The sequence below is a fragment of the Carcharodon carcharias genome, chromosome 5, assembly GCF_017639515.1.
Source record: "Carcharodon carcharias isolate sCarCar2 chromosome 5, sCarCar2.pri, whole genome shotgun sequence".
Classification (NCBI taxonomy): Eukaryota; Metazoa; Chordata; class Chondrichthyes; order Lamniformes; family Lamnidae; genus Carcharodon; species Carcharodon carcharias.
The window spans coordinates 74,181,994-74,209,698 of NC_054471.1; the positions used below are offsets into that span (position 1 = coordinate 74,181,994).

At 44.8% G+C, this 27,705-nt stretch overlaps 1 protein-coding gene across 2 annotated transcripts in view; it reads right to left on the bottom strand.

The window, feature by feature from the left end:
• The window catches only part of LOC121278460 (collagen alpha-1(XXI) chain-like), a 468,271-nt gene that overhangs the window by 111,996 nt on the left and 328,570 nt on the right, over positions 1 to 27,705 (bottom strand). For both annotated transcript variants that reach the window (XM_041188910.1, XM_041188909.1), the window contains one exon: positions 22,382 to 22,453. In XM_041188910.1, the coding sequence (XP_041044844.1) occupies positions 22,382 to 22,453 (72 nt within the window). The remainder of the gene's footprint in view (positions 1 to 22,381; positions 22,454 to 27,705) is intronic.

Consider the following 27,705-nt stretch of genomic DNA (forward strand, 5'->3'; position numbering starts at 1 on the left):
TGACGTGGTCCACCGTATGTAGTGATGGAGTCCTGAGCGTCACATGGGTGCAGTCGATTGCACCCTGCACCTGTGGGAATCCCGAGATCTGGGCAAATCCAATGGCCCTTGCATCCTGGCTGTTCCGGTCCTGGGTGAAATGCATAAAGTTGTGTGCCCTTGAGAAGATGGCATCTGTGACCTCATGGATGCATTTGTGGGTGGCGGTTTGTAAGATCCCACAGAGATCACCTATGGAACCCTGAAAGGAGCCTAGCATAGAAACTGAGCACCGCAACCACTGTCACAGCCACTGGCAGTGGATGCCCTCCATTGGCGCCAAGTCCTGCAGTAAGTGGCAGATGTGACAGACCAGGTCCCTAGACATGTGCAGTCATTGTCGACACCAGTTCTCGGTCATCTGCAGGAATGACAGGCGGTGTTTGTAGACCCTGGGTGTTGCTAGGTGCCAACCAGCCTCAGTTCGCTATCGCTCCTGGACAGTGCATGTGGGAGCCCCATTAGCCCCTCCTTCCTGAGGCTCTTGCCTTTGCACGGCCAGGAGCCTCAGTCACTCTCTCCTCCATCTTCTTCACTCTCTGTAGGCTATCAGGCATACAGCTAGGTCACCAGGATCCATGATCCTGACGTGGTCCTCCTGCAGCATGAAAGAGAGACAGAGACGTGGTTAGCATGGGTGTACTTAGCATCCTTTCCTGGCCCTGTGTGACTGCCCCTTAACGCTTCCCAGGAAGTGCTGGCCACCTCTTGGATAGATAGTCACAGATGAGTGTGCTACATGACTGCCCTGTCAACCTGCGACATGGAGAACACTGGTCCAAACTGGGATCCTGAGATTGCAAGGGGCTGTGAGTGCCTCCAGCAGTGACTGCTACATGGCCAACGTTGGTGAGGAGATTGTACAACTTATGCAGTCCAATTGCTGCGCGGTCCAATAAAGTGGTTGCAGGTTCCCACCAGGGTGGTGGGAGTAAGGTCTGGAAGCCTTGGTGGCACGTTGGTGCCTCCGCATCGCTTGTGTGGGCAGGCAGGCTACGAGCCCGACTCCAATCATATCACTGTGGCTGATCATCCCCCGGTTGCAGAGAGATGGTCAGTTTATACAGGTGTCTCTACTTTGTGGCCATTTCCCTCACCTACCCTGTGCCCCACCTCAATTGCTTGAGCATGGGATCCAATGCCAGGGCAGCAGTTGCTCCCAGGCACCTCCACCTAGAGTACAGTCACCACTGGAGCCAGGCAGCAGTTGCTCCCGGACACCACCCCGCACTCTGCCCTGAGTACAGTCGCCTCCGGTGTCAGGCAGCAGTTGCCCCTGGACATCACATCCCCCCCACCCCGAGTGCGGTCACCTCTGGGGCCTAGGCGGCACTTCATCCCGGCCCCCCAATGCCCCTGATGCCTGCAGAGCAACAGGTAGCTCTGGCAAGCTGTGGAAAACAATGCTGTTCACTCACCTCAGTTCCCCCAAGTGCATGTCATGTGTGTGCTGTTGTGAAACACATTGACGTGCTTTCCCATTGATGTGGTTAGATGATCCGGTAGGGTCCAGAGCTTGGTGGGATGGCCTTTTAATGAGTTGCTGACGTATTATAATGAGCTCCCTGCTGACCGTTGGTGGCGTCATTAGCAGGCTGAGCAGATGATTGTGACCTCCCTTCCCGCCAAGGTGAACCAGATCACACCATATTGTCTACACCTGCCACCTATCACTCCTGCTACCAGTGAGCACGTAAAATTCTGCTCTTAGTCTCAAAAATGGAACGTTCCACCCATTATAAACTCCTTAAATGATTTATTACCATACAAACCATAAATTTAAGGCTGTTTCACAACAGCATTGTCATTTTATACATCCCCTAATAAAAGTGCTAACAGTACATAAAATTTAATCCACAATGATTCGGGAACAGAGTAATGCCAGGTATTTTCATGTGCTTTAGTAATACTTTGACAGAAAGGAAATCTTTTCTAAAATGGGTACTACTTGTCAGTGTCAGTGGTGAATTTCTCTATGCACTTGACATGTTGGCCCAAATCTTCCAGTATCTGTATCATTGAAATAGCAGCTTAAGTTGGGAGATGCGCATCAGGACCCCAACAGAAATTCTGAAGCACACACATGCGCTGAAATTGCCCAGGAAGTTTAGACTATAAGACCATAAGACATAGGAGCATAAATTAGGCCATTCGGCCCATCGAGTCTGCTCCGCCATTCAATCATGGCTAATAGGTTTCTCAACCTCATTCTCCCGCCTTCTCCCTGTAACCTTTGATCCCTTTACCAATCAAGAACCTATCTATCTCGGTCTTAAATACACTCAATGACCTGGCCTCCACAGCCTTCTGTGGCAATGAATTCCATAGATTCACCACTCTCTGGCTAAAGAAGTCTCTCCTCATCTCTGTTCTAAAAGGTCTTCCGTTTACTCTGAGGCTGTGCCCTTGGGTCCTAGTCTCTCCTACTAATGGAAACATCTTCCCCACGTCCGCTCTATCCAGGCCTTACAGTATTCTGTAAGTTTCAATCAGATCCCCCCTCATCCTTCTAAACTCCATGGAGTATAGGCCCAGAGTCCTCAAATGTTCCTCATATGTTAAGCCTTTCATTCCTGGGATCGTTCTTGTGAACCTCCTCTGGACCCTCTCCAGGACCAGCACATCCTTCCTGAGATATGGGGCCCAAAATTGCTCACAATATTCTAAATGTGGTCTGACCAGAGCCTTATAAAGCCTCAGCAGCACATCCCTGCTTTTATATTCTAGTCCTCTCGAAATAAATGCCAACATTGCATTTGCCTTCCGAACTACCGACTCAACCTGCAAGTTAACCTTAAGAGAATCCTGGACTAGGACTCCCAGGTCCCTTTGCACTCCAGATTTCTGAATTCTCTCCCCATTAAGAAAATAGACTATGCCTCTATTCTTCCTACCAAAGTGTATGACCTCATACTTCCCCACGTTATATTCCATCTGCCACTTCTTTGCCCATTCTCCTAACCTGTCCAAATCCTTCTGCAGCCTCCCCGCCTCCTCAATACTACCTGTCCCTCCACCTATCTTTGTATCATCTTCAAACTTAGCCAGGATGCCCTCAGTTCCTTCATCTAGATCATTAATGTATAAAGTGAAAAGTTGTGGTCCCAACACTGACCCTTGTGGAACTCCACTAGTCACCGGCCGCCGTGCTTATCCCCAATCTCTGCTTCCTGCCAGACAGTAAATCTTCTATCCATGCTAGTACCTTGCCTCTAACACCATGGTCTCTTATCTTACTAAGCAGCCTCCTGTGCGGCACCTTGTCAAAGGCCTTCTGGAGGTCCAAGTAGATAATATCCATTGGCTCTCCTTTGTCTAATCTGCTCATTACCTCCTCAAAGAATTCTAACAGATTTGTCAGGCATGACCTCCCCTTGATGAAACCATGCTGACTTTGCCCTATTTTACCATGCACTTCCAAGTATTCTGAAATCTCATTCTTAATAATGGACTCTAAAATCTTACCAACGACCGAGGTCAGGCTAATCAGCTTGTAATTTCCTGTCTATTGCCTCACTCCCTTCTTAAACAGGGGGGTTACATTAGCGATTTCCCAGTCCTCTGGGACCCTCCCTGGCTCCAGTGATTCCTGAAAGATCACCACTAACACCTCCACTATCTCTTCAGCTATCTCCTTCAGAACTCTGGGGTGTAATGCATCTGGTCCAGGTGATTTATCCACCTTCAGACCTTTCAGTTTTCCTAGCACATTCTCCTTGGTAATGGCCACCATACTCACCTCTTCCCGCCAACTCTCTTGAACTTTGGGGATGTTACTCGTGTCTTCCACCATGAAGACTGATGCAAAGTACTTATTCAGTTCCTCCGCCATTTCTTTGTTCCCCACTACTACTTCTCCAGCATCATTTTCCAGCGGTCCAATGTCGAATTTTGCCTCTCTCTTACCCTTTATATATCTAAAAAAACTCTTGCAATCTTCTTTTATATTACTGGCTAGTTTACCCTCATATTTAATCTTCTCCCTCCTTACTTCTTTTTTAGTTGTCCTCTGTTGGTCTTTGTAGGCTTCCCAATCCCCTGGTTTCCCACTGCTCTTCGCCACATTGTATGCTTTCTCTTTAGCTTTTATGCTGTCCCTGACTTCCCTCGTCAGCCATGGTTGCCTCGTCCTCCCTTTAGTATGCTTCTTCTTCCTAGGGATAAATTTTTGCTGCGTCTCCCAAATTACTCCCAGAAACTCTTGCCATTGCCGTTCCACTGTCTTTCCTGCTAGGCTCATCTCCCAGTCAATTCTGGCCAGCTTGTCCCTCATGCCTCTGTAGTTGCCTTTATTAGTTTAAACTTGTGATGGGCTGATTTCCGCTGCCTGAGATCCTCTGCAATGTCTCTGACACTGAGCTTAGTGTCAGAGACTTGGGCCAGATATGGGGGACTTACTTAGATACTTAGAGGAAATATTATGCTGGTTAATACCTGGTCCAGCTCAGGGGAGGTTTGGGGGCTGGTGGGGTGTGGTTGCTTACAGTCAGCTTTGGAGGTTTGGAGGGAGCTGGTAAGAGGGTGACAATGAGGTATCCAGTAGTAAATGGAGGAATAACGACATCCAATGTGGGTGCGAAGCTGTGAGAATAGAAAGAGGATGCTGAGTTGAGGGTGAGATTCTATAATAAAATTCCATCATGGAAATAGGCTTGGGGACCTTTTACCTTTGGAGTGACATAGATCTGGAGGTATATTGTAGAGGTTTACAGAATAATTAAAGGATGAGATAGCATCCCTATTAATAGATTATTCTAGTTTGACAGTTTGGGAGGACTGGGGGACATGAATTGGAATGAATTGCAATAGGAATGGACTGGATCATATTCAGCTCTTCTGTTCCCAGACAATAGTCAGCCTCTGGAATGCACTGCCGGTTGCTGCGGTGGGTGCTGACTCACTTTTCACCTTCAATAGGGAGCTGGACTAGTTCCTGATTGGGACAGAGATCACATCATATAGAAGGTAAGTATCATTGGATAATACTTGATCCATGTTATCTCCTGGACTAATTTTGATTTCCGGTGTTATCCACCAATTTCCATTTTCAGGAATGCCTTTAAAGGGTGCGGACTGATTGTGTCAACAGCCCATACCTGTGCCACCCAGACTGGCTGGCTCCATTGCAGAGATAGGCATGTCCTACTTCTAGGCAATTATCATGGGCCAGCATTTTCGGCTTGGTGTGCTGGCATGCATCCGACATGCTTGAGCGTGAAATAACACAAGCATCCCGACGTCATCGTGCACTCGCGCAATATTTTGTTTGGCAGGCGAGCACGAGAGTTAGCAGCATGCCTGCCGACAATTAAGAGGCCTCTTAAGGCCCTTAAGCAGCTAATTAAATAGAATCTTTTACTGCCTGTCCAAGCTTTTTCCCAGCTGGCTTTTGTTGTGTTACTGGGGCAACGGCTGCAGTGCGGGTCAAGCCAGGTGGGAGGCGGGGTGTGTGGGGGGCCAATGCAACACAGACTGAAGGAAATACTCAAGCTCATGCCGGTGGGTGTCGGAGGGCAAGATATCACAGACTGAAGGAAATACTCAAGCACATGTCGGGGACGTGAGGGAAGGAAGTGGTGGTGGTGGCGACGAGGGAAGTGACCATGCACTTGGAAAAGCTTGTCGAAAGTGTGCATTGTTCCACAGCTGAGACTGTTCAGCCGCATCTCCATTGACAATGGTTGGAGTTGGGCCTCAGAAGCTTTTCTGCTCACTCAAGCAATGCAAAAGCTTGTAAGCGTCATCAAATGCTCCAGAACTGTTCACCCCTCAGGTGCAGACTGCAAATTAATGTGCTTTTTAGGGGGCAGCAGAGCAATTGGCTGACTGGATAAGTTGTACAATCCCCTTGCGCAAGGTGGCCATGGCACAGTCACTGGTGGAGGCGCTCACAGCCCCTTGCAATGTCTTTATTAAGGTTTGGACCAGTATTCCTCATGGTTCAAGCTAACAGTGCAGCCTTGCAGTGTGGGTCAGGAGAATGCCTGCGCCTGATCTGAGAGCACAGTATGCAGTCCAATGGCCGAAGCTGCCGCCAGTTCGTCAATTGGAGTGGGATGGGGGTGAGAGGGGTTTTGGACAGCCAATGAGTGTACTACACACTGACCATCCAAATAGTGGCTAGCACTCTCTTGCATGTGTGAAGAGGCCTTCAAACTTAACCATGAGTGGTTCTTAGTACACCCATGCTAACCCATTTGTCTCTCTTTAATCCAGCAGTAGGAGAACATCAAGATCATGGAGCCTGGTGATTTAGTGGTATGCCTCATGGCTTACAGAGACCAGAAAGGAAGAAAAGAGCAGTGGAGGTACCTGGCTTGGCAAATGGAGGAGTACCTCCCACAAGATGAATGAGCAACAGGGCCTATTGAGCACTCAGCTGAAGATCCACAGAGAGCTGTCACTCGTAGGCACCTTGCTAGACACAGGGTCTATAGACGGCACCTGTCATTCCTGCAGATGACCGAGAACCAGTGTCACTGAAGACTGTGCATGTCTAGGGAACTGGTTGGTCACATATGCCACCAACAGCAAGATTAGGCGCTATGGGGACACAGAGCATCCACTGCTAGTGGCCGTGAAAGTGACCATGGTGCACAATCTTTACACCAGTGGCTCGTTCCAGGGCTCCACAAGTGACCTGTGTGGGATCTTGCAAGCCTCCACGCACAAGTGTATCCAAGAGGTCAAGGACGCCATCTTCGCGAAGGCATCGAATTTTGTGCATTTCATCTGGGATCAGGAAAACCAGGAAGCAAGAGCACTGGGATTTGCGCAGATCTCAGGTTTTCCATAGGTGCAGGGTGCCATTGACTGCACTCAAATGGCACTTAGATCTCTTTGGCAACAAGCAGTCAACAATGTCAAACACAAGGGTTTCTCTTCACTGAAAGTTTGGCTGGTGTGCGGTCACCACAAATACATCAAACAGGTCTGCACATGATTCCCAAGGAGTGTCCACAACTCCTACACCCTTAGCAGGTCTCAGGTCCCTGACATCTTCCAGGGTCCAGAGAGGCTGCAGGATTGGCTCCTCAGGAACAAGAGCTATCCACAGAGGACTCCACCAGTCTGTGACCTCTTCCTTTTATTGTGTGCCAGCTTGTCCTGCATGAAGACAGATGGAAAGAGTGTAAGCAGGACGCCTACTAGGTCAGATGAGAAGGATGCCTGGCATGTGTGGGTGGTGAGTGGTGCCATGGACAGGATAAGGACACGATCCACAGGACAGATAAAGGTGTGTGTGAGAGAATGAATGGTGATGTACCTTGAACTGACAGTAAGTGAGATCTCTGTGGATATGTGGTGGGTTTGTAAGTGTTTTGAGTTGAAAGTGATGAGAAGAATGACTTAGCATGGAGGAGCGGAGGACATCATTCATCCTCTTTCAGCACTGGGTGGCTGAAATCTTTAGAAGGGCGTTGATGCTGACCACCACTGCCACAGCCTCCCATGCTGGATTTGTCACCGTGCTTCCTCGTCTTCGCCCAGAAAAGATAAAGGACTTCACGGCGGGCCTCCATTATGTCCAGCAGGTGCCTGAGGGAGGTGTCACTAAATTTGGGGCTGGCATGTTTCCTCCCTTTGGCAGCCATGACTTTGCAGCAGCTTCTGATCCCTTAGGGAGTGCTAGCTCTGTGCAGGGGCACCCTTTAAATATGGCGCCTGGATTACTGAAGGCCTGAGGTGATGGTGGAGCAGGCAAATCAGAGGCCACCCCACCAGCGATCTGGTGTGTTTCCAGGAATGCATTATTAATATGGTGAGATGCGCTGGGAATGGGATAATACGATGCAAAAACCCACCATTGCGGCTGGCAGGTAAAACATTCTTTTTCCCGTCAGCAAATCTGGGACGATCCTGCCTTTCAAGGCAATAAAAATGTCAATCCTCCAGACACTTTTTCATATCAGTAATAGAAACCACAAGCCCTTTAAACCACTTAACTTTGTATAAATAAGTATTGTGAAATTGATCACTGGGATCAGAAGACCAGAGCTGTCAACCAAACAGAGCTGTTTCAACAAGAGTTATGGATATCTGGGCTCTCAGCCAAGCCTCAAGAGGGGTCATCAGGGGTGGGGGAATGAGGGAGCTTTAGGAGTGTGTGAGGGTGTGGGAGTGTGAGGGGTGAAGGCCGGAAGGCCTTTCTGTTTTTATTTTAACTGGGACAAAGTCCCATTGTACTCAGCTGGGCTTTTTAAACAGCCCACCTTGACACCTGGCAGCCCCTGTGATTGTCTACCACCTCTTTCCTGGATCGACTGGTCGGACTCCAGCCTGAACCCACCCCTGGCAATGAAAATCCCACTTTTGCAGGCACTTTTCCCAAGGTGGGCAGGTCGATTCAGGAGTTTTACCGATTCCCACTACCCACCTTGTTGATGAAAATCCAGGCTTTAGTCACTGTCATCACTGAGCTGATTTAAAATTCAAGAGCCACTCTTTCCTTTCATTCAACAAAGAGAAATATCTATTTTCATTATAGTTTATGAAGGAGCAATAAAGTGGTAGAAGCACATGGTTTTGAAACACATAATTCCGGAAATTAGGATTTGATAGCAAAAAGCTACCCCGTTGTTTCATCTGCAATAACGATTGCTTAAGCTTCTCAAGTAACATGAGTCACTTACCATTACAAATGTCCCTAGGTGTTGATCAGCTTTGGATGTATTAGTTTAGGGTCAAATATTCAATTGAAAATAAGAAAACTCAGATTTCTCCACAAGGACTTCAATCTGCTCTGATGCATTGGACTGGATTTTAACTTGTAGGAACGTATGGGTTTGGGAATATGTCAAGGGATGAAAATTGGGGAAATTGATAATATGTTGGGAAGTCTGTTTCAACTCCCACTAACTGCATGCAGGCAATGCCTTTGAGAGAGGCAGGTTATCAATTTCAGTATATTAATCAATCAATTACAGCAAATTTTACCCTGGGTCTATGGTTTTGCAGGGTCCTGAAACTTGTCAATGAAAACAGGTGAGACCACAGCAGCAACTGAGGGACTTGAAGGCCTGACAACAAAATATGGCAATAAGAACTCATGCCTCACAGCTGCTTTCTTGCTTGCTTGTTTGAGGCTTTGTTCACAGTACTTGTTCTGAGAAGTTACTTGAACAACTTTTGTGGTTACTTTGACAACTTTGGAGGTTACTTTGTAAGCTTCGGAGTTTGTACATTGGTATTGCCTATGTTGCTTTACTTTGGACTTCAGATGAGAAACAAGATGACCAGTGGCATCAATAGCACTATGAGAGTAGTACCAGCAGGAGCAGCAACCCGCTCCTCACACATCAGCAGCCCCACAGGAAAAGGAGGATGAACAGCCGGTGCAGCTCGAAGGAGGCCATACACACAACACAGGGTCTAACAGCCAGAGAAAAAGCTTCCTCTGGACAGAGTCATGGGAGTTGCAGGATCCCATGTCAGGTGATGGCAGACATTTGCAGCCTGCTGGGACAAGACTTGCTGCCAAATGGACCTGGTGGTCACTCTTTGTCAAAATCACCACTGCTGTCAACCTATTTTCCTCTAGATATCTATCTCTGGTGGTCTGCGGGAGAGATTTGCAGAATCTTGTAGTCAGTTGCCCACAAATACATAAAACAGGTGGCTGATGGCTTGTTTTTTAGGGCAGACAATTATTAAACAGACTGAAAACTTCACCATCAATGATACCAGTCAGAATGAGTTGGTGTTAGGGTTTGTGACTCTAGCTGGCTTCTCAAATTTGGCAATTAAGGCATTTCCAGATCACCCAGGAGTATTCATCAACCACAATGGCTTCTACTCTATCGATGTGCAGCTGGTGTGCAACCACAAAAAGATGTTTAATGTAAGGGTGCATAAGAGTCCCAGGTAGCTACCATGATGCTTATGTTCTCTCTGATTGCACCTCAAACCAGACTTACCAACTGACTGCTCAAAAACAAAGGATACCCACTTCAAACATGGCTAATAACACTGTGAGGAACCCAACCAATGAGGGTCAGGAGAGATAAAATGAAAGCCATATGATAACCAGATGTGTCATTGACCAAGTCATCAATATGCATTTCTGTTGTCTGGACAGATCTGAAGGTATTCTTCAATACACACTAGCCAGAGTATCCAGAATGGTTATGGTGTGCTGTGCTCTGCAAAACATTGCACAGCAGCGAGATTTGAGTTTGTAGGAGAAGTGAGCATCAGAGCACGGAGTCTCTTCAGGTAATTGAGAGATAATTTGGCTTTAGTGGAATCTTGCCCCACCTGGATTCCCAGCCACAATTTGGTGTCAAGGTCATTTAAATATTGTCGGTAGGATTTCTACCACAGAACAGCCATTCAACAGTGGGCAGGGAAGATGGTTGGTATGATTGGCAGGCTCTAGGGCTGGCCCAAATATCTTTTTTTGTAAAAGAAACAGCAACAACCTCTGCAATGATGAGCCTTGAGATTGGTCACATGTGGGGGTGGGGGTGGTCCTTTAAAATATCTTGCCACCAGCCACCTTGGCTCCTACTGTTCACCTTTTTCAGTCTGTTATGTGATCAGTGTGTTTAAAATGTTAAAATGATACGAAAGGGTAGATATAGAAAATAACATTTCCGCTGGTGGATAAAAACTTATAATTAGAGCAAAGATTGAAAGAAAGGGAATCAGGAATTGTCTTGAATTGTCTCTCCCAAAATGCTAAGGATGTTGGAGTTTTGAAGTTTTTTAAATAGATTTTTGCCAGGTAAGGGTTTGAAGGAATATGGAACAAAGGTGTGTAAATGAAGTTAAGGCATTGACCAACCATGATCTAATTGAATGATGGAGCAGGCTCAAGGGGCTGAATGGCCTACTGCTGTCACTATGTGAATTCATGATTGCTGTTGATTTTAATGGGGTTAATGATTTTAATTTGCATTTGAAATAATGATATAGTTAAGTGCCCTCACCATGACTATGTAGTAAAATCCATGGCGGGGGTTAGTGGTATGGGGGGAAAGCAGTTTTTGAAGAATGCAAACTGCAGTTAAATGTGGAAATCCAGAAGTTTCCATCCAAGTTTCCTTACTCAACCAGAAGCTGTGTTATAACTGTACCTTGCGAATAGACTCAGCATTGAGATCAATGTAAGGATGTGAAGTTGCTGTGCTTATCAAATAGTTACCCATTAAACAGGGCAGAAAAAGTTAGCGCTGGTACATTTGGATGTAAGTGAATTTTTAGGAGTGTGATAAGACATAATTATTGCTAAACAACTATTTTGGCCCTTAAAATTTAATTTTCCAAGTTTGGAGTCTCTTTCAGAATGTAATTAATGCTGGGGAATTTTAAAGAAGCATTTCTCTCAATCCCATCTTTGTTCCCCTAACTTTATTTTTCATTTGGTATATGATTTTACAATGAATCAAAGATTTTAAATCATACTTCCCAGTTTAAACTCTTTGGTGGAATTTTATTGCAGCAGACCCAATTACAGTGTGGTGGGGGTGGCAGCAGTTGTGGAACCCATTTGATCCAGCAGCAGGATATGTTGCGGCTGTTTAATATAGCCACAGCGAGGGCATCCTGCTTTTGCCAGTGACAGTGCAGGCATCATGATGATTACCACCTGTCAATGAAAGGCTTTGTATTTAAAGGGACCTTAGCAGGTATGAAGGCTGCAGGAAGAAGAAAGATGGAAGGAAGTTTCTTTAAATCTTCCCTGGAGGCAATGTTGGAGACATAAGGACAAGAAGAGAAGTCCTGTTTTCTGCGGATGGGCTGATGAGGTCAGTCACCCAAACTAAAGTGTGGCTAGAGGTATCAGAAGTACTGAGCAGCAGGAGTGTAGTACCTCAAAGCTAGATGGAGTCTTGGAAGCTTCAAGAGGTTTAGTGACCTAATAAATTGGGGAAAGTGGTGGCATAATGGTAAGGTCACTGAACCAGAAACCCAGTATAATACTCTAGGGACATGGGTTCAAGTACCACCATAGCAGCTGGTGGAATTTAAATTCAAATAGTAAATCTGGAATTAAAATCTGATCTCAATAATATTGACAATGAAAATATTATTGATTGCCATAAAAACCCTTCTGGTTCACTAATGCCCTTTAGGGAAGGAAATCTGCCATCTTCACCTAGTCTGGCTGTGGGGACGAAATCCCCTCCTACTGGGCCTTATGAAATATGAGAAACCTCAAAATCCATGAGCACAAGTACTCTAAATAAAAACCAAACTTCAACACAAAATACACAGAGGCAGGTTACACTGTAAGGGGTTAATTTCAAACATTCCAACATTGCAACCGAACCATCACTATTAAAGGACTAGAAATGGGGACATTATAGCAACAGTGGCACAAGATAACTGCATCATGTAACCCAGTTAAGAAATTGAACAGGCCGTTGTTACAACCAAATGGCCACCACACAACAGCATTCACTGCATTCAGAGCTCTGAAGAAGGGACTTGAAATGTTAACTGTCTTTCTCTCTCCACAGATGCTACCAGACCTGTTGAGTTTTTCCAGCATTTTCTGTTTTTGTTTCAAAAACCTACTTGGCCTTGTCCTCACCAATCTACCTGTGGCAGGTGCTACTGTCCATGACAGTATTGGTAGGAGTGACCACTGCACTGTCCTTATGGAGATGAAGTCCCATTTTCATATTGAGGAAACCCTCCATTGTGTTGTGTGGTACTACCAACTTGCTAAAATGGGACAGATTACGAACAGATATAGCAACTCAAAACTGGGCATCCATGAGGCGCTGTGGGCCATCAGTAGCAGCAGAAATGTCTTCCACTGCAATTTGTAACTTCATGGCCTGGCATATTCCCCGCTCTATCATTACCATCAAGCCAGGGGATCACCCCTGGTTCAATGAGGAGTGCAGGAGGACATGCTGGGGGCAGCACTGGGCATACCTAAAAATGAACTGTCAAACTAGAGAAGCTACAACACAGAGCTACCCGAATGCTAAACAACGTAAACAGCATGAGATAAACAGAGCTAAGTGGTCCAATAACCAATGGATCAGATCTAAGCTCTGCAGTGCTGTCACATCCAGTCATGAATGGTGGTGGAAAATTAAACAACTAATTAGAGGAGAAGGCTCTACAAATATCCCCATTCTTAATGATGGAGCAGCCCAGCAAAAGGCAAGACTGAAGCATTTGCAATTATTCCTCAACCAGAATTGCTAAGTGGCTGATCCATCTTGCCCTCCTCCTGAGGTCCCCAGCATCACTGATGCCAGTCTTCGGCTAATTCGATTTTCTCCACATGATATCATGAAACAGGTGAAGGCACTGCAAAGCTATTGGGCCTGACAACATTCCAGCAATAATACTGAAGACTTGTGCTCCCGAACTAGCTGTACCCTTAACCAAGCTTTTCCAGCACAGCTACAACACTGGCATCTACCTGGCAGTGTGGAAAATTACCCAGGTATGTCCTGTCCACAAAAAGCAGGAGAAATCCTTCCTGGCCAATTACTGCATAATCAGTCTAATTTCAATCATCAGCAAAGTGATGGAAGGGGTTGTCGACATTGTTATCAAGTGGCACCTACTCAGCAACAGCCTGCTCACTGATGCTCAGTTTGGGTTCTGCCAGGACCACTCAGCTCCTGACTTTGGTACAGCTTTCGTCCAAACATAGACAAAACAGCGGAACACAAGAGGTGAGGTGACAGTGACGGCCCTTGACATTAAGGCAGCATTTGACTGAGTATGGCATCAAGGATCCTTAGCAAAACTGGAGTCAATGGGAATCAAGGGGAAAACTCTCCACTGGCTAAAGTCATACCTAGCACAAAGGAACATGGTTGTGGTTGTTGGAGGTCAATCTCAGTCTCAGGACACTGCTGCAGGAGTTCCTCAGCGTAGTGTCCTAGGCCCAACCATCTTCAGCTGCTTCATCAATGGCCTTCCCTCCATCATAAGGCCATAAGCGGGGATATTCGCTGATGATTGCACAATGTTCAGCACCACTTGCGGCTCCTCAGATACTGAAGCTGTCCATGTCCAAATGCAACAAGACCTTCAGGCTTGGGCTGTTAAGTGGCATGTAAATTCACACAAGTGCCAGGCAATGAACTTCTTCAACAAGGGAGAATCCAAACATCTCCCCATTGACATTCAATGGTATTACCATCGCTGAATGCCCCACTATCAACACCCTGGAAGTCACCATTGACCAGAAACTGAACTGGAACAGCCACATAAACACTTTGACTACAAGGGCAGGCTACAAGAGGCTGGGAATTATGCGGCGAGTAACTCACCTCCTGACTCCCCAAAGCCTGTCCATCATCTACAAGGCACAAGACAGGGGTGTGATGGAATATGCTCCACTTGCCTGGATGGGTGCAGCTCCAACAACACTCAAGAAGCTTGACACCTTCCAGCACTAAGCAGCTTGCTTGATTGACACCCCATCCACCACCTTCAATATTCACACTCTCCACCACCGATGCACAATGGCACCTGTGTATACCATTGACAAAGTGCAATGCAGCAACTCACCAAGGCTCCTTCAGCAGCACCCTCCAAACCCATGATCTCTATCTCCTAGAAGGACAAGGGCAGCAGATGCATGGGAACAACACCACCACCTGCAAGTTTCCCTCCAACCCACACACCATCTTGCCATTCCATTACTGGGTTGAAATCCTGGAACTCCCTCCTTGACAGCACTGTGGGTGGACATACACCATTTGGACTACAGCATTTCAAGAAGGTAGCTCAATACCTCTTTCTCAAGAGCAATTAGGGATGGATAGAGACGCCCAGATCCCATGGACGAATAAAAAATAAAACACAGGAAAGGGAAACGGCATTACATTTTCGGGTGCCTCCCTGTCCCTCTGGCTTGCCCAGCATTTTCCCGCACAGCACTCCTCACAACAACCAAACCTTTCATCTCCACTCATTTACTTCTCTGCAGACATTTCCTCATATGCCCATCTAAAGTCAACACTTACACAAATCTTATTGACACCTTGCATTCATCTCTCAGTCACTCTTCACAAAAGTTGTCATCCCATCCTCTCCACACATTCCACTTTTCACACTTATAACTCTGCTTTCTCTCATTGCAGAAGACAGTGCACAACATGAGGAGAGGCAGAGAACCGGGGGTAGACCTGCACTGTAGCCACACTGGCCACTCCAGATGAACATAATTTAGAGATTGCCAGGGTGACACAGGGTGTAGGCAACAGAGAAAAAGACAGTCTCCAAAATACATAGATATACATATACATTAGATATTTCACTGCCACGTGGCACATAACAGTTGCTCATGCTGAAGTGATGTTACCAGTAACTGAAATCTACAACATAGCATTTGAATTCTTTCCCTATGTCAGCAATAATTCAGGTCTTTCATCTTCCTCAGGTCCTTCAAGGCTGTTGGAGCAGCAGCAGCAGGAGGAGGCTGAAGACTTCTCAAAGGAAGACGAGCACTCTGATGATACAATGTCATTTGATTCATGTGCACCCTGCACCAACGCAGATGCACATACCTCAGTGGATACTGCAGTACAGATAGCTAGGTTGTGACATGGGGAGTCACACATCATATGAAGAGGCACACATCACACTTGAGCAGGTTAAGTGTTAGAGACAGGGACAGCGTGGGAGAATCCTTGTCAGAGGGCACAGGATACTCCAAGCTCTGCTTAGCTGGCCGTAGATGCTAAGTCTTGGGGATCATCCGCAAAATGGCATTCTGGAACAGCAATGGAAAATGTATGTGGTTCTGTAACCATTTCCAAAGGCAAAGCACACACTTGGAGGGGGATTGGAGAAGTCGATCTCCAGTATGAGTGCTACAATGTCCTAGGCATTTGTGCTATTGTTCACTTCCATGGTAAAATGGTCACCTGCGTGAAGAATCAGACATGGTAGGCCTGATTAATGATCTGCACACTCAGTCTTCCACTTTACAATGGATGGAGGAAAGCATCACTATGGTGGCTTAATGCCTCAGAAATGCAGCAAAGTTCTAAGTTTGGTGGGCTATGAGAAGGAAGATGGAGAAAAGACACATGCAAGTGGTGACTCTTTTCAAGGTAGTCTCACTTCTCATCCCTTACCAGCATCCCCTCACAGACAAAGCCCCACATGTCCTTCCTGATAACTGAGTCTGCATCTGCAAAGATGCAAGTGAGGCAGTATTTGCTGGGGCCTTCAGGGGCTACAAAACCCAGAGGACATCCGCCATGGGTATCTCAAGTGCCGGAGCAGGGAATAGGAATAATAAGAAACAGATGAGAAAGTCTTATTAGTTGCACAAGAGGAGCCACACATCATATCACTTGGGCGTGTATAACGATGTTCATGGTGTTATGTATATGCTTATTTAAATTAATCAAACACTTTATTTGAACACTTCATTCTCCAGCCATCCACTTCACTGCATTCTGAATTCCAAACAGGTACTAGCCTTAAAGCAAATGGTATGATCAGGTTGGAAGATGAGGAAAGAGTATGAATATATTGATTGGAATTTTGATTGTGGGAACGATTAGTGCTAGGTACGAGGATAATACAGGGCTTATGATTAGTGTCTTATGGTTTCATGCACTCATTAGCTGAAGTGTGCCTGCTTGAGGCTGTCTTCACCGATAGCAAGGTGAGTGGCTGAAGGCACCCTGACCACATCTGGTTCCTCCTCCGTCTTTTCTTCATCCTTCTCCTCCTCTGCCTCAAAGAATGGCGAGCTGCCTGTGCTTTCCACCTCCTGCAATTCTGTTCCTCTCTGCCGCATGATGTGTGCAAGGTGCAGCAGGTCAATACCATTCTGGTATACACCAATGCTAAAGGGTGCCAGCAGATCCGTCCAGGAACATGAATCACATTTTCAGCAACTCAAATGACTTCCTTAACGACCGCCTTTGTAGTCATGTGGTTCTTGTACTCCCCTCTGCATCAGTGACAGAGTTTCTAAAAAGTGTCATCAGCTGGGTCTCCAGAGGGTAGCCCTTGTCTCCAAGCAGTCATTCACTCATGCTGTGTGGAGGTATCAAAATCTGTGGAACATGTGACTGTTGCAGAATGAAGGAATCATGGCAGCTTCCAGGATATATTGTATGGATATGTATAATAACCTTCTGGTGATCATATACAAGCTGAACCTCAAGGGAGTGAAAGCCCTTCTGATTGATAAATACTCCAGGCTGATCTGACGATACCTTGATTGCCACATATGTGCAATCAACATGCCTGTGGGAATCCAACCACTGCAGCAAATCTTATATCCCTCTGTGTCTGACTTGTCTCATCAATAGCAAAGTTGTCATAAGTGGCAGTTTTAGCAAGCATGGTATTGGTCACCTGGGAAATACAATTGTGGGCAGCAGATTGTCAAATCCTGCAGATGTCACCAGCAGATCCCTGGAAGGAGGCAGAGGTAAAGAAATTCAGGCTGTGGTGTTCTTGGTGGCCACTGGCAATGTGGGGGCTCTTAGAAGGAAGTCTTATTTCTGGAGGCTGCAGATATCATCAATGACCTTCCATGAAGGCCTGAGCCTTCTTGAAGCATTGTTGCTTCATCATGTTGAGGAAGCTGATCCTGTGCTTGTTATACTCTGTGCTGGGGTATTGCCTCCTTCAAGTTACAGCCCTGTGTTCATTCCTTCTGATCTGTGGAGCAGAATGTAGCTAAGGGGGAGGCAGCTGCTCTTGGCGTTTGCTGCTGCTATTGCTGTTGGTGTGACTCCTGATACTGCTCGTGTTTGTGTGGCTGCTCCTCTTGTTTCTTATCAGAGGTACTTCCAATCGTTGCATTGACTTTTATGCTGCAGTAATGATCAGGGTGAGTAAGTCCAAGGTATTTGAAATGACTTACAAAAGATTGGAAGTCATGTGTGAGGCAGTAAAATCACACTCCCAGAACAAGTGCTCTGAGCACAAACTTTTTACATAGGCAGGCAAATAGCTATGGAGATGAACTGTTTAAAGACTTTCCAGCCTGTCAGTTTCATTGATCAATTACTCCTTGCTGCACTCTTGCTTTGATGGTCCTAGCAATTTTCACACAAATCAGAAACTGTGGAAGCCAGAATCCTGCATTAAAGCTACAATTAATTGCTTGTTTAAATCACTGACTCAACAGTTCCATTGGGTTTCCTGCTCCCATGGAATATGCTTTGGTAAAACCAGTAAAGGGGTGGGATTACGTCAGATTTCTGACAAGCTGGCATTTTTCAGCCATTTAACCCCCATCCTGCACCCAAACCACCCAACCTCCACCCTACCCCACCCCTTTGGCAGTTAAAAATCTGCACTGTGTGTCTCAGTAAGGATTCTTCAATCTGATTGGTTAAAGTTCCTCGTTGTTGCTTGCCTTGCTCAACATATCACAGATTCCCTGCAGATGTTGCTGTGCTATATCAGACACCCAAAGGCCACAATGCTCTTCCATAAAGCCCACAAAAAGTCTGAGGGCAGCTGCTAGCTTAGTGAACGGCAATCACCATTCCTTCACCACTGACTGCAAAATCCAGGCCAAAATAATTACCTTCTAATTGTTTTTGTTGAAGGGTAATGGTGAAATGGTGCAAAAGTTCCAGATAGATATGCTGTGCTGTGGTGATTCCTGAACAGAGGAAATAGGTTCTCTGTAATTCGAGCACACCATAATTTGCTGCAATGTCTGCACTGGAATATTGGTGAGTCTTGCAGATTGTCATTACTATGGCACAAGTTTCTAGCAAATTTTGGGGCCATTATGTTTTGCAGATGCTCCATCCTTATTTATTTTCAAAGATGATCAGGCCAAAACAAAGATGCCTTCTTAAAATCTTGATAAAAAACATCTTTATGAGCACCAGCTATACTCACCTATATTTATTTTTAAAAGGATGTGAGGTGCATCTTTTTTAGTGAGTTTTTAAAAATTAAAATGCAAATATTCTCAATCTTTTTATTGTACAGTGAACGTTAACCTTTTTATGTTATCACTTTACTGAGAGAATGGAAGCTCTTAATTAAAGTCTAATAATTCTTTTGGCAGCTCAAAAGCCCTGAATGAGAATGGAGGATCAGGCAAGTGCTTAATTTATTTGGCTCCACACTCCTGCTGCCTCCGCTGTGATGATACCATAAAAGCTTTTGTGCCAGATTTGCTCTGGAGTAAAATACTGGTTTTTTTAAATTGATTCTGAAGCTTAGGAAAGCTGTACAAACTCATATGAACTAAATAAAATTGTAACAAGAAAAAATCCGTTATTTTGGTACATTATGTCAACGTTCATTTAATCTAATTTTAGCATTGCAGGAATTTTGAGATCAGTACTATTACACCAGTTTCATTCATGTATTGTTCAATAAAATGACCAAGGAATGAGAAATTTTCCCGTCAGTTCTATGATGCATTACTTTATATGCAGGAGTATTATAAAGCAACATTAGACATCATGTCACAGAAAGAATTATTAGGTTGGAAACTCGGTTAAAGAGATAGGTTTTAAGGAGGAAAGAAAGGTGGAGAGATTTAGGGAGGGAATTCAGAAATTAGGGCCCAGGTAGCTGAAGGCATGGCTACCAGTTGTGGAGCAATTAAAATCAGGAATGCTCAAGAGTCCAGAATTAGAGGAATGCAGATATCTTAGATGGTTATGGGGCTGGAGGAGATTACAGAAGTATGAATGGGTGAGGCCATGGAGGGATTTTAAATCAAGGATGAGAATTTAAAAATCTTAAAATTTTATAAGTTTTGCTTAACTTGGAGCCAATGCAGGTCAGCGAGTATGGGCTGATGGGTGACAAGGACTTGGCACAAAAAGGACACAAGCAGCAGAGTTTTGGATGACCTCAAGTTTACAGAGGGTAAAATTTGGAAGGTCAGCAAGGAGTGCATTGGAATTGTCAAGTTTTGAAGTAACAAAGGCATAGATTAGTATTTCAACAGCACATGACCTGAGGCAGGGGAAGTCGAGTGGCGTTATGGAAGTGGAAATATGCAGTCTTTTATTGGCACAGATATATGGTTGTAAGCTCATCTCCAGGTCAAATATGACACCAAGGTTGTGAATAGTCTAGTTTAGTCTCAGGCAGTTTTCAGGAGAGGAATAGATTTAGTGGCTAGGAAATAGAGTTTGTAGCGGTGACAAAGACAATGGCTTAGGTCTTCCCAATATTTAACTGGAAGAAGTTTATGCTTACCCAATACTGGGTGTTGAACAAGAAGTCTGACCATTTAGAGACAGTGGAGGGGATGAGAGAGGTGATGGTGAGGTAGAGCTGGGTGTCATCAGTGTTAATGATGCTAGTTTTCAGATGAAGTCATTGAGGGATATGTAGCTGAGAAATGGGGATGCGGTAGGAAAGGATAGATCTTTGGGGGAGCTAGGATAGAATGGTGTGAGAGTGGGCAGAGCAGCCATTGCAGGTGATACTCTGGCTATGATTAGATAGTTAAGAATGGAACTAAACGAGCAGAATCCCACCCAGCTGAAGGCTATATTCAGCACCTTGCTTTATCTTGACATCACTCTCCTAACAAGTACCTGTTATCTCAGGTCCTTCAGCCAACTTCTTATTCTGTCCCAAATTTTTACTCGAATCACCATCATTTCAAGCATAATTATCAGCCTTTAATAATTTAGATTTGTTGTAGGGCTTTTGCAATTAACTTGGGAATTATTTTATTCTTTCATGGGATGCGAGCATCACTGGCAAGGCCAGCATTTGTTGCCCATTCCTAATTTCCCTCAAGAAGGTGGTGAGTCACCTTCTTGAACCACTGCGGTCCATCTAGTGAAGGTACATCCACAGTGCTGTTAGGAAGGGTGATACAGGTTTTTGAAACAGCAACAGTGAAGGAACTGTGTAGTTCCAAGTTAGGATGGTGCGTGACTTGGAGGGGAACAGGTGGTGGTGTTCCCATGCATCTGCTTTCCTTGGCCTTCTAGGTGGTAGAAGCCTCAGGTAAGGAAGGTGTGGCTGAAGGAAGCTTGGTGAGTTGCTGCAGTATGTCTTGTATATAATACCCACTGTTGCCACTGTGAGTTGCTGACTGAGGGGGTGAATGCTTGAGGTGATGGATGGGATGCTGATCAAGAGGGCTGATTTGTCTTGGGTAGTGTTGAGTTTCTTGAGTGTTGTGGAGCTGTGCTTATCCAGGCCAGTGAAAAGTATTCCATTATACTCCTGACTTGTACCATGTAGATGGTAGACAGGCTTTGGGGAATTGGGAAGACAGTTACTGGCCACAGAATTCCCAGGCTCTGACCTGCTCTTCTAGCCACAGTATTGTGTCAGTATATGCTGACATTCAATTATTCTTGCTGACAACAGAACAATACAAAATAAAAATGTTACTATTTTATAGTACAATTATGCAATATAGTTCCATGGTAATGATCACCAAGCAGTAATCTCATCCGAATAACAGTTATAAATTGCTTTAAGATTTAACCGAGCTTCTCAATCTGATACTACTATATCAATTCTGAGAATCTCCTTTCTGTGAATTTTTAAATATTAATGAAAATGCAGGAATAATCTACACAATGAATGATTTCCCCAGATAGCCTGTAGAGTAAACATACTGCCTGTGGGATACTGATATGGTATCTTCCAAGTTTAGTTGCCAACATGTTCCTAAGTTAATTAAGTGAGGGAGGCAGCAGACATCTAAAATTTGATTCACGTGAAGGATTTCCACTCTTGATCACTAATGAGCGATCCCTTACTGGAAATTTCATGTATTTGTTGTCAATGTGGACAATCAAGCTTTGCTGTGATGCTCAATAGTCTGGATGATAGTCTGTTGACACTCAGCACCTCAATTGACAGTTGGAAAATAGCTAGCACTTGTGAAAAGTGAGTCAGCATGAGTCAGTGCCGATGGGAGAGGAATGGAGAAAATAAATTCAAAAAGTACTGTTCTTTGGATCTTTGATGAATTCTGTAATTTAATGAAAAATAAAATATCATATAGCAGATCAAATTTCTTGCAAAATCTTTTGTTCCGTTCCAATTTCTTCCGTTCTTTGCTCCTGAAGATGTGACTTATTACTGGGTATGAATCCATTAGAAACCTTGTTCAAACAGTCATTAATTGATGTGTGTGCCCCAGCAGTGGGTGTTGGGAAGCTATTCATCAGGACAAGCACTGTAGATAAATTCAAGCTAGTCTACACATGAAGACTTCTAACAGTGATTGGTGGACAGTGACAGCAAGATTCCTGATTGATTTATCTACAATCCAGGGAAGCTGACCACTGCTCTGAGTTGTGGCACAAACCAGAATGAACCTGGACCTTCCTAGCCTGAATAGCTCAACTCACTGGACAAATTTGCTGAGCCAGGGAGCTTCTTGTGAAGATTATGACAGGGCCACAAAGTGAGAATAGAAACAGTATACCTTTATTCCTTTCATTCCTGGCATTCCAGAGTGTCCTGGCTGACCTTGTAAACTCGGTTCTCCTTTCTGCCCCTATTTAATATAAAACAAAAGCCATGATTACTCTTCTTAAGGAACTGCCATGACCAAACCCAACTCTTATATTTTTTCTTGGCCTTTTGAAATTATTCTGGTGCATGCTTATCTAAGTAAAAACCGTAAAAGGATTCGATGATATCCAGCAAAATTAGTGTTGAATGAGAGAAATTTTCAATAAGTGAGCTAATCTCCTGCTTTACAAACTATGGGTTATGATTAATTTCAGTAAAGTACTGGTCAAACCTTCCATTGCATTGCGTGGATGACCAATGTAGTCTTCAGATGAAGCAGGAATAGAAGTTTGGGTATAATTTGAATTGGGTACACAGGCATAATTCAATCTCCGTTTAAAGTCATATTGACCTCATTTTCAGGTATTACTGATTTTATATTTTTATTGATAGTCAAATGGCAGAATTTAAGGGAATTTGGAAATATGAGGAGGCGTTACATACATACATACGAAATACAAATTAGGAGCAGGAGTAGGCCACTCGGTCCCTTGGGCCTGCTCCACCATTAAATAAGATTATGACTGATCTCATTGTAACCTCAACCTCACATTCCAGCCTATAAACTTTCACCCCCCTTGTTAATCAAGAATCTATCTAGCTCTGCCTTAAAAATATTCAAAGACTCTGCTTCCATTGCCTTTTGAGGAAGAGTTCCAAAGACTCACTACCCTCTGAGAGAAAAGATTTCTCCCCATCTCTGTCTTAAATGAGCTACCCCTTGTTTTTAAATAGTGACCCCTAGTTCTCGATTCTCCCACAAGAGCAAACATCCTCTCCACATCCAACCTGTCAAGACCCTCAGGATCTTAAAGGTTTTAATCAAGTTGCCTCTTACTCTTCTAAATTCCAATGGATACAAGCCTAACCTGTCCAACCTTTCCTCATAAGACAACCTGCCTATTCCTGGTATTAGTTTAGTAAACCTTCTCTGAACTGCTTCTAATGCATTTACATTAAGGAGACCAGTACTGTACACAATACTCCAGATATGGTCTTACCAGTGCCCTGTACAACTGAAGCATAACCTTCCTACTTGTGTATTCAATTCCCCTCACAATAAATGATAACATTCTATCAGCTTTCCTAAATACTTGCTGTATCTGCATACTAGCCTTTTGAGATACATGCACTAGGACACCCAGATCCCTCTGAATCTGAGCTGTGCAATCTGTCACCATTTAGATAATAAACTTCTTTTTTATTCTTCCTGCCAAAATGAACAATTTCACATTGCCCATATTATACTCCATTTGCAATATCTTTGCCCACTCACTTAAGCTATCGATGTCACTTTGTAGCCTCCTTATGTTCTCTTCACAATTTACTTTCCTACCTATCTTTGTGTTAGCAAGTCTAGCAACCATTTCTTCAGTCCCTTCATCCAATTCATTTATGTAAATTGTAATAAGTTGAGGCCCCAGCATTGATTCCTGTGGCACATCACTCGTCACTTCCTGCCAACCAGAAAACGACCCATATATACCTTCTCTCTGTTTCCTGTTAGCTAGCCAATCTTTTATCGATGCCAATTTGTTACCCCCTACACCATGAGCTCTTATTTTCCACAATAACCTTTGATGTGGCACTTTATCATTGCCTTCTGGAAACCTAAGTGCAGTACATCCACCGGTTCCCCTTTATCCACAGCACGTGGAATTCCAATAAATTAGTTAAACATGATGTCCTTTTCACAAAACCATGTTGACTCTGCCTGGTTGCCTTGAATTTTTCTAAGTGCCATGCTATAACATCTTTAATAATAGCTTGTAACATTTTCCCTATGACAGGTGTTAGGCTAACTGGCGTGTAGCTTCCAGCTTTCTGTCTCCTTCCCTAAAGGAGTTACAATTGCTATTTTCCAATCTAATGGAATCTTCCCCAAATCTAGGGAATTGTGGAAGTTTAACACCAATGGATCAACTATTTCACTAGCCACTTCTTTCAAGACCTTAGGGTGAAGTCTATCCAGACTTGGAGATGTGTCAGCTTGCAGCCCCAACAGTTTGCTCAATACCACTTCCCTGGTGATTGTAACTTTCCCTGAGTTCCTCCCTTCCATTTCCTGATTCACAGCTATTTGCAGGATGTTACTTGCGTCCTTATACGGAAGACCAAAGCAAAATACCTGTTTAATTCATCCGCCATCTCCCTACTTTCCATTATCAATTCCCCAGATGCACTTTGTTAACTCTTTTCTTATTTAAATATCTATAGAAACTCTTACTATCTGTCTTTATATTACTAGCTAGCTTTTTCTCGTATTCTAATTTTTCCCTCCTTATTAATCTTTTTGTCATTCTATGCTGTTCTTTATATTCTTTCCAATCTTCTGACCTGCCACCCATCTTTGTGTAGTTATATGCTTTTTCTTTATCTGTGATACTGACTTTAACTTATTAGTTAACCACGGATGGTGGGCCCTCCCCTTGGAGTTTTTTCTTTCTCATTGGAATGTATATATTCTGTGTATTCTGAAATATCCCTTTAAATGTCTGCCACTGAACCTCTATTGGCCTATCCCTTAACCTCATTTGCCAGTTCACTTTAGCTAGCTCTGCTTTCATGCCTTATTTAGGTTTAAAATGCTAGTCATGAGCGCAATTGTTTCTCCCTCAAAATGAATGAAAATTCAATAATATGATGATCGCTGCTACCTAGGGATGCCTTCACTGTGAGGTTATCAGTTAATCTTAAGATAAAAGCAAAAAACTGTGGATGCTGGAAATCCAAAACAAAAACAAAAATACCTGGAAAAACTCAGTAGGTTTGGCAGCATCTGTGGAGAGGAACACAGTCAACGTTTCGAGTCCGAATGACCCCAGTTCTGTTGAAGGTTCATTCGGACTCGAAACATTAACTGTGTTCCTCTCCGCAGATGCTGCCAGACCTGCTGAGTTTTTCCAGGTAGTTTTGTTTTTGTATCAGTTAATCTTATCTCTTTGCTCAATACCAGATCTAGTGTAGCCTGCTCTTTGGTTGGCTTCAGAACATGCGGTTCTGAGAAACTATCCCAAAAGCATTCTAGGAACTCCTCATCTGACTACCTTTGCCCATTTGATTTTTCTGGACTATACGTAGATTAAGATCCCACGTGATTATTGCTGTGTCTTTCTGACATGCTCCCATTATCTCTTCTTATATACTCTGTTTTACTGTGTAATTACAATTAGGAGGCCTGTACACCACTCCCACAAGTGACTTCTTGCCTTTAGAATTTCTCATCTCGTCCCAAACCGCTTCTACATCCTGGTTTCCTGAACTTGGGTCATCCCTCTTTAGTGTGCTAATATCACCATTAATTAACAGAACCATGCCTCCACCTTTTCCTAACTTTCTGTCCTCCCTAAATCTTACGTACCCTTCAAATCTCAGGTCCCAATCTATATCTTCCTGTTGCCATGTTTCTGCAATGGCTATCAGATTATATTTATTTATTTCTATTTGCGCTCTCAGTTCATCTGTTCTGTTTTGAATGCTATGTGCGTTTATATACAGAGGGTGGAATTTTCCGTGCTCACTGTTTTCAGACATGTTCGGCAGCGTTAGTGGACAATAGGGCAAGAAGGCCAAAAATCGGTTTCATGACGTCGTGAAATCAGTTTGCAATCATCCATTCTGCTCGACAATGCTGGGCCGTGTTTTCTGCCATCGGATGTTGGGAACTTCATTGTAATACGTCTGCATATCTTTATAAGCCCAGCTTGCTCAAATCATTCCCCACGCTGGATCAGATGAGCACGTCGGCATGATTGCACACCAGTATGTTTCACAACAGCATTTATAAGGTGTGCCCTTGGCGGGCTGCACTTTGAGGAGTACTTGGAGGTGAGTGTACAGTAATGTTGCGCAGCGCTCACCAGGGTCGCCTGTTGGAGTTCAAATTTAAGGTGCCACACATTCAGGCAAGGCCACAGGCAAGTTGCTTTCTCCCAGCTGGCTGACAATGTGGTGCTGGGGCAAGGGCTGCCCTGTGGATGGGGCTAATTGTGGAGAGGGGGGGTGGGGCATGGGCCGCACTGTGGTTGAGGTGACTTGTGTGGTGATAAGGGCTTCACTGTGTTTGAGGTGACTTGCTGGGGACAAAGGCTGCATCGTGGTTGATGGTAGTGCACAAGCAAGTGTGGGCTGGGGGGTAGGGAAGCAGCCACACATTAGATAAACCTTGTATAAAGTGGCCAGTCCTCTGCAGCTGAGACAGTTCAGACGCAGCCACATTGACATGCTTGGAATCGGTCCTCTAGTTTATCTGTCCACTCAAGCAACACAGAGGCATGAAATTGCCACCAAATGCTCCTCAGTCTCAGACTGCAAACTAATGAGCGTTTTAGTGTACTGCAGAACAGTTGAATGACTGGGGCTGGCCATGGAGCAGTCACTGGTGGAGGCACAGTGTCGTCATTCAGGGTTGGACCAGCCTCCCCCATGGTTCAAGCTAACAGTGCAGCCGTGCAATGGGGGCTGGGAGAATGACCGAGCTGAGAGTGCTGCCTGCAGTCCAATGGGTGAAGCTGCCGCAAATCAGTCAGGTGGAGTGGGGAAGAGGTAGCTGGGGACTTGGGCAGCCACTCAGTGCACTGTGGACAACCAAATGGTGGCCAGCGCTCTCTGGGATGCGTTAAGGGGCCTTCAGACTTAACCAAGAAAGGTTCTTAGAACACCTAGGATAAACCACGCTTCTCTCTCTTTCATCCTGCAAGAGGAGTACATCAGGACCATGAAGCCTGGTGACCTATCTGTATGCCTCGTGGCGTACAGAGAACGGAGGTGAAGGAGAGGAGAGCGACGGAGGCGCCTGGCTGGGCAGAGGGAGGAGCAGCACCCTCAGGAAGAAGGGACAACTTGGGCTCCTGCACACGCCGCTGAAGAGCCACAGCAAGCCGTCACTGTTCGGTACCTAGCTGGACCCAGGGTCTATAGACACCACCTTTCATTCCTGCAGATGACCAAGAACCAGTGTCGCCAAAGGCTGCACATGCCTAGGTAACTGGTTGGCCACATCTTCTAGCTGTTGCAGGATTTGGCACCATGGGGCCATGGAGGGTATTCACTGCCTGTGGCAGTGGAATTGACTGCAGCGCTCAATTTTTACGCCAGTGGCTCCTTTCAGGGATAGGATGCAAGAGCACTGGGATTTTCCCAGGTCTCAGGTTTCGCATCAGGTGCAGGGTGCCATTGACTGCACTCATGTGGTGCTCAGATCGTCACAACAAGCGGTCAACTATGTTCAGCTGG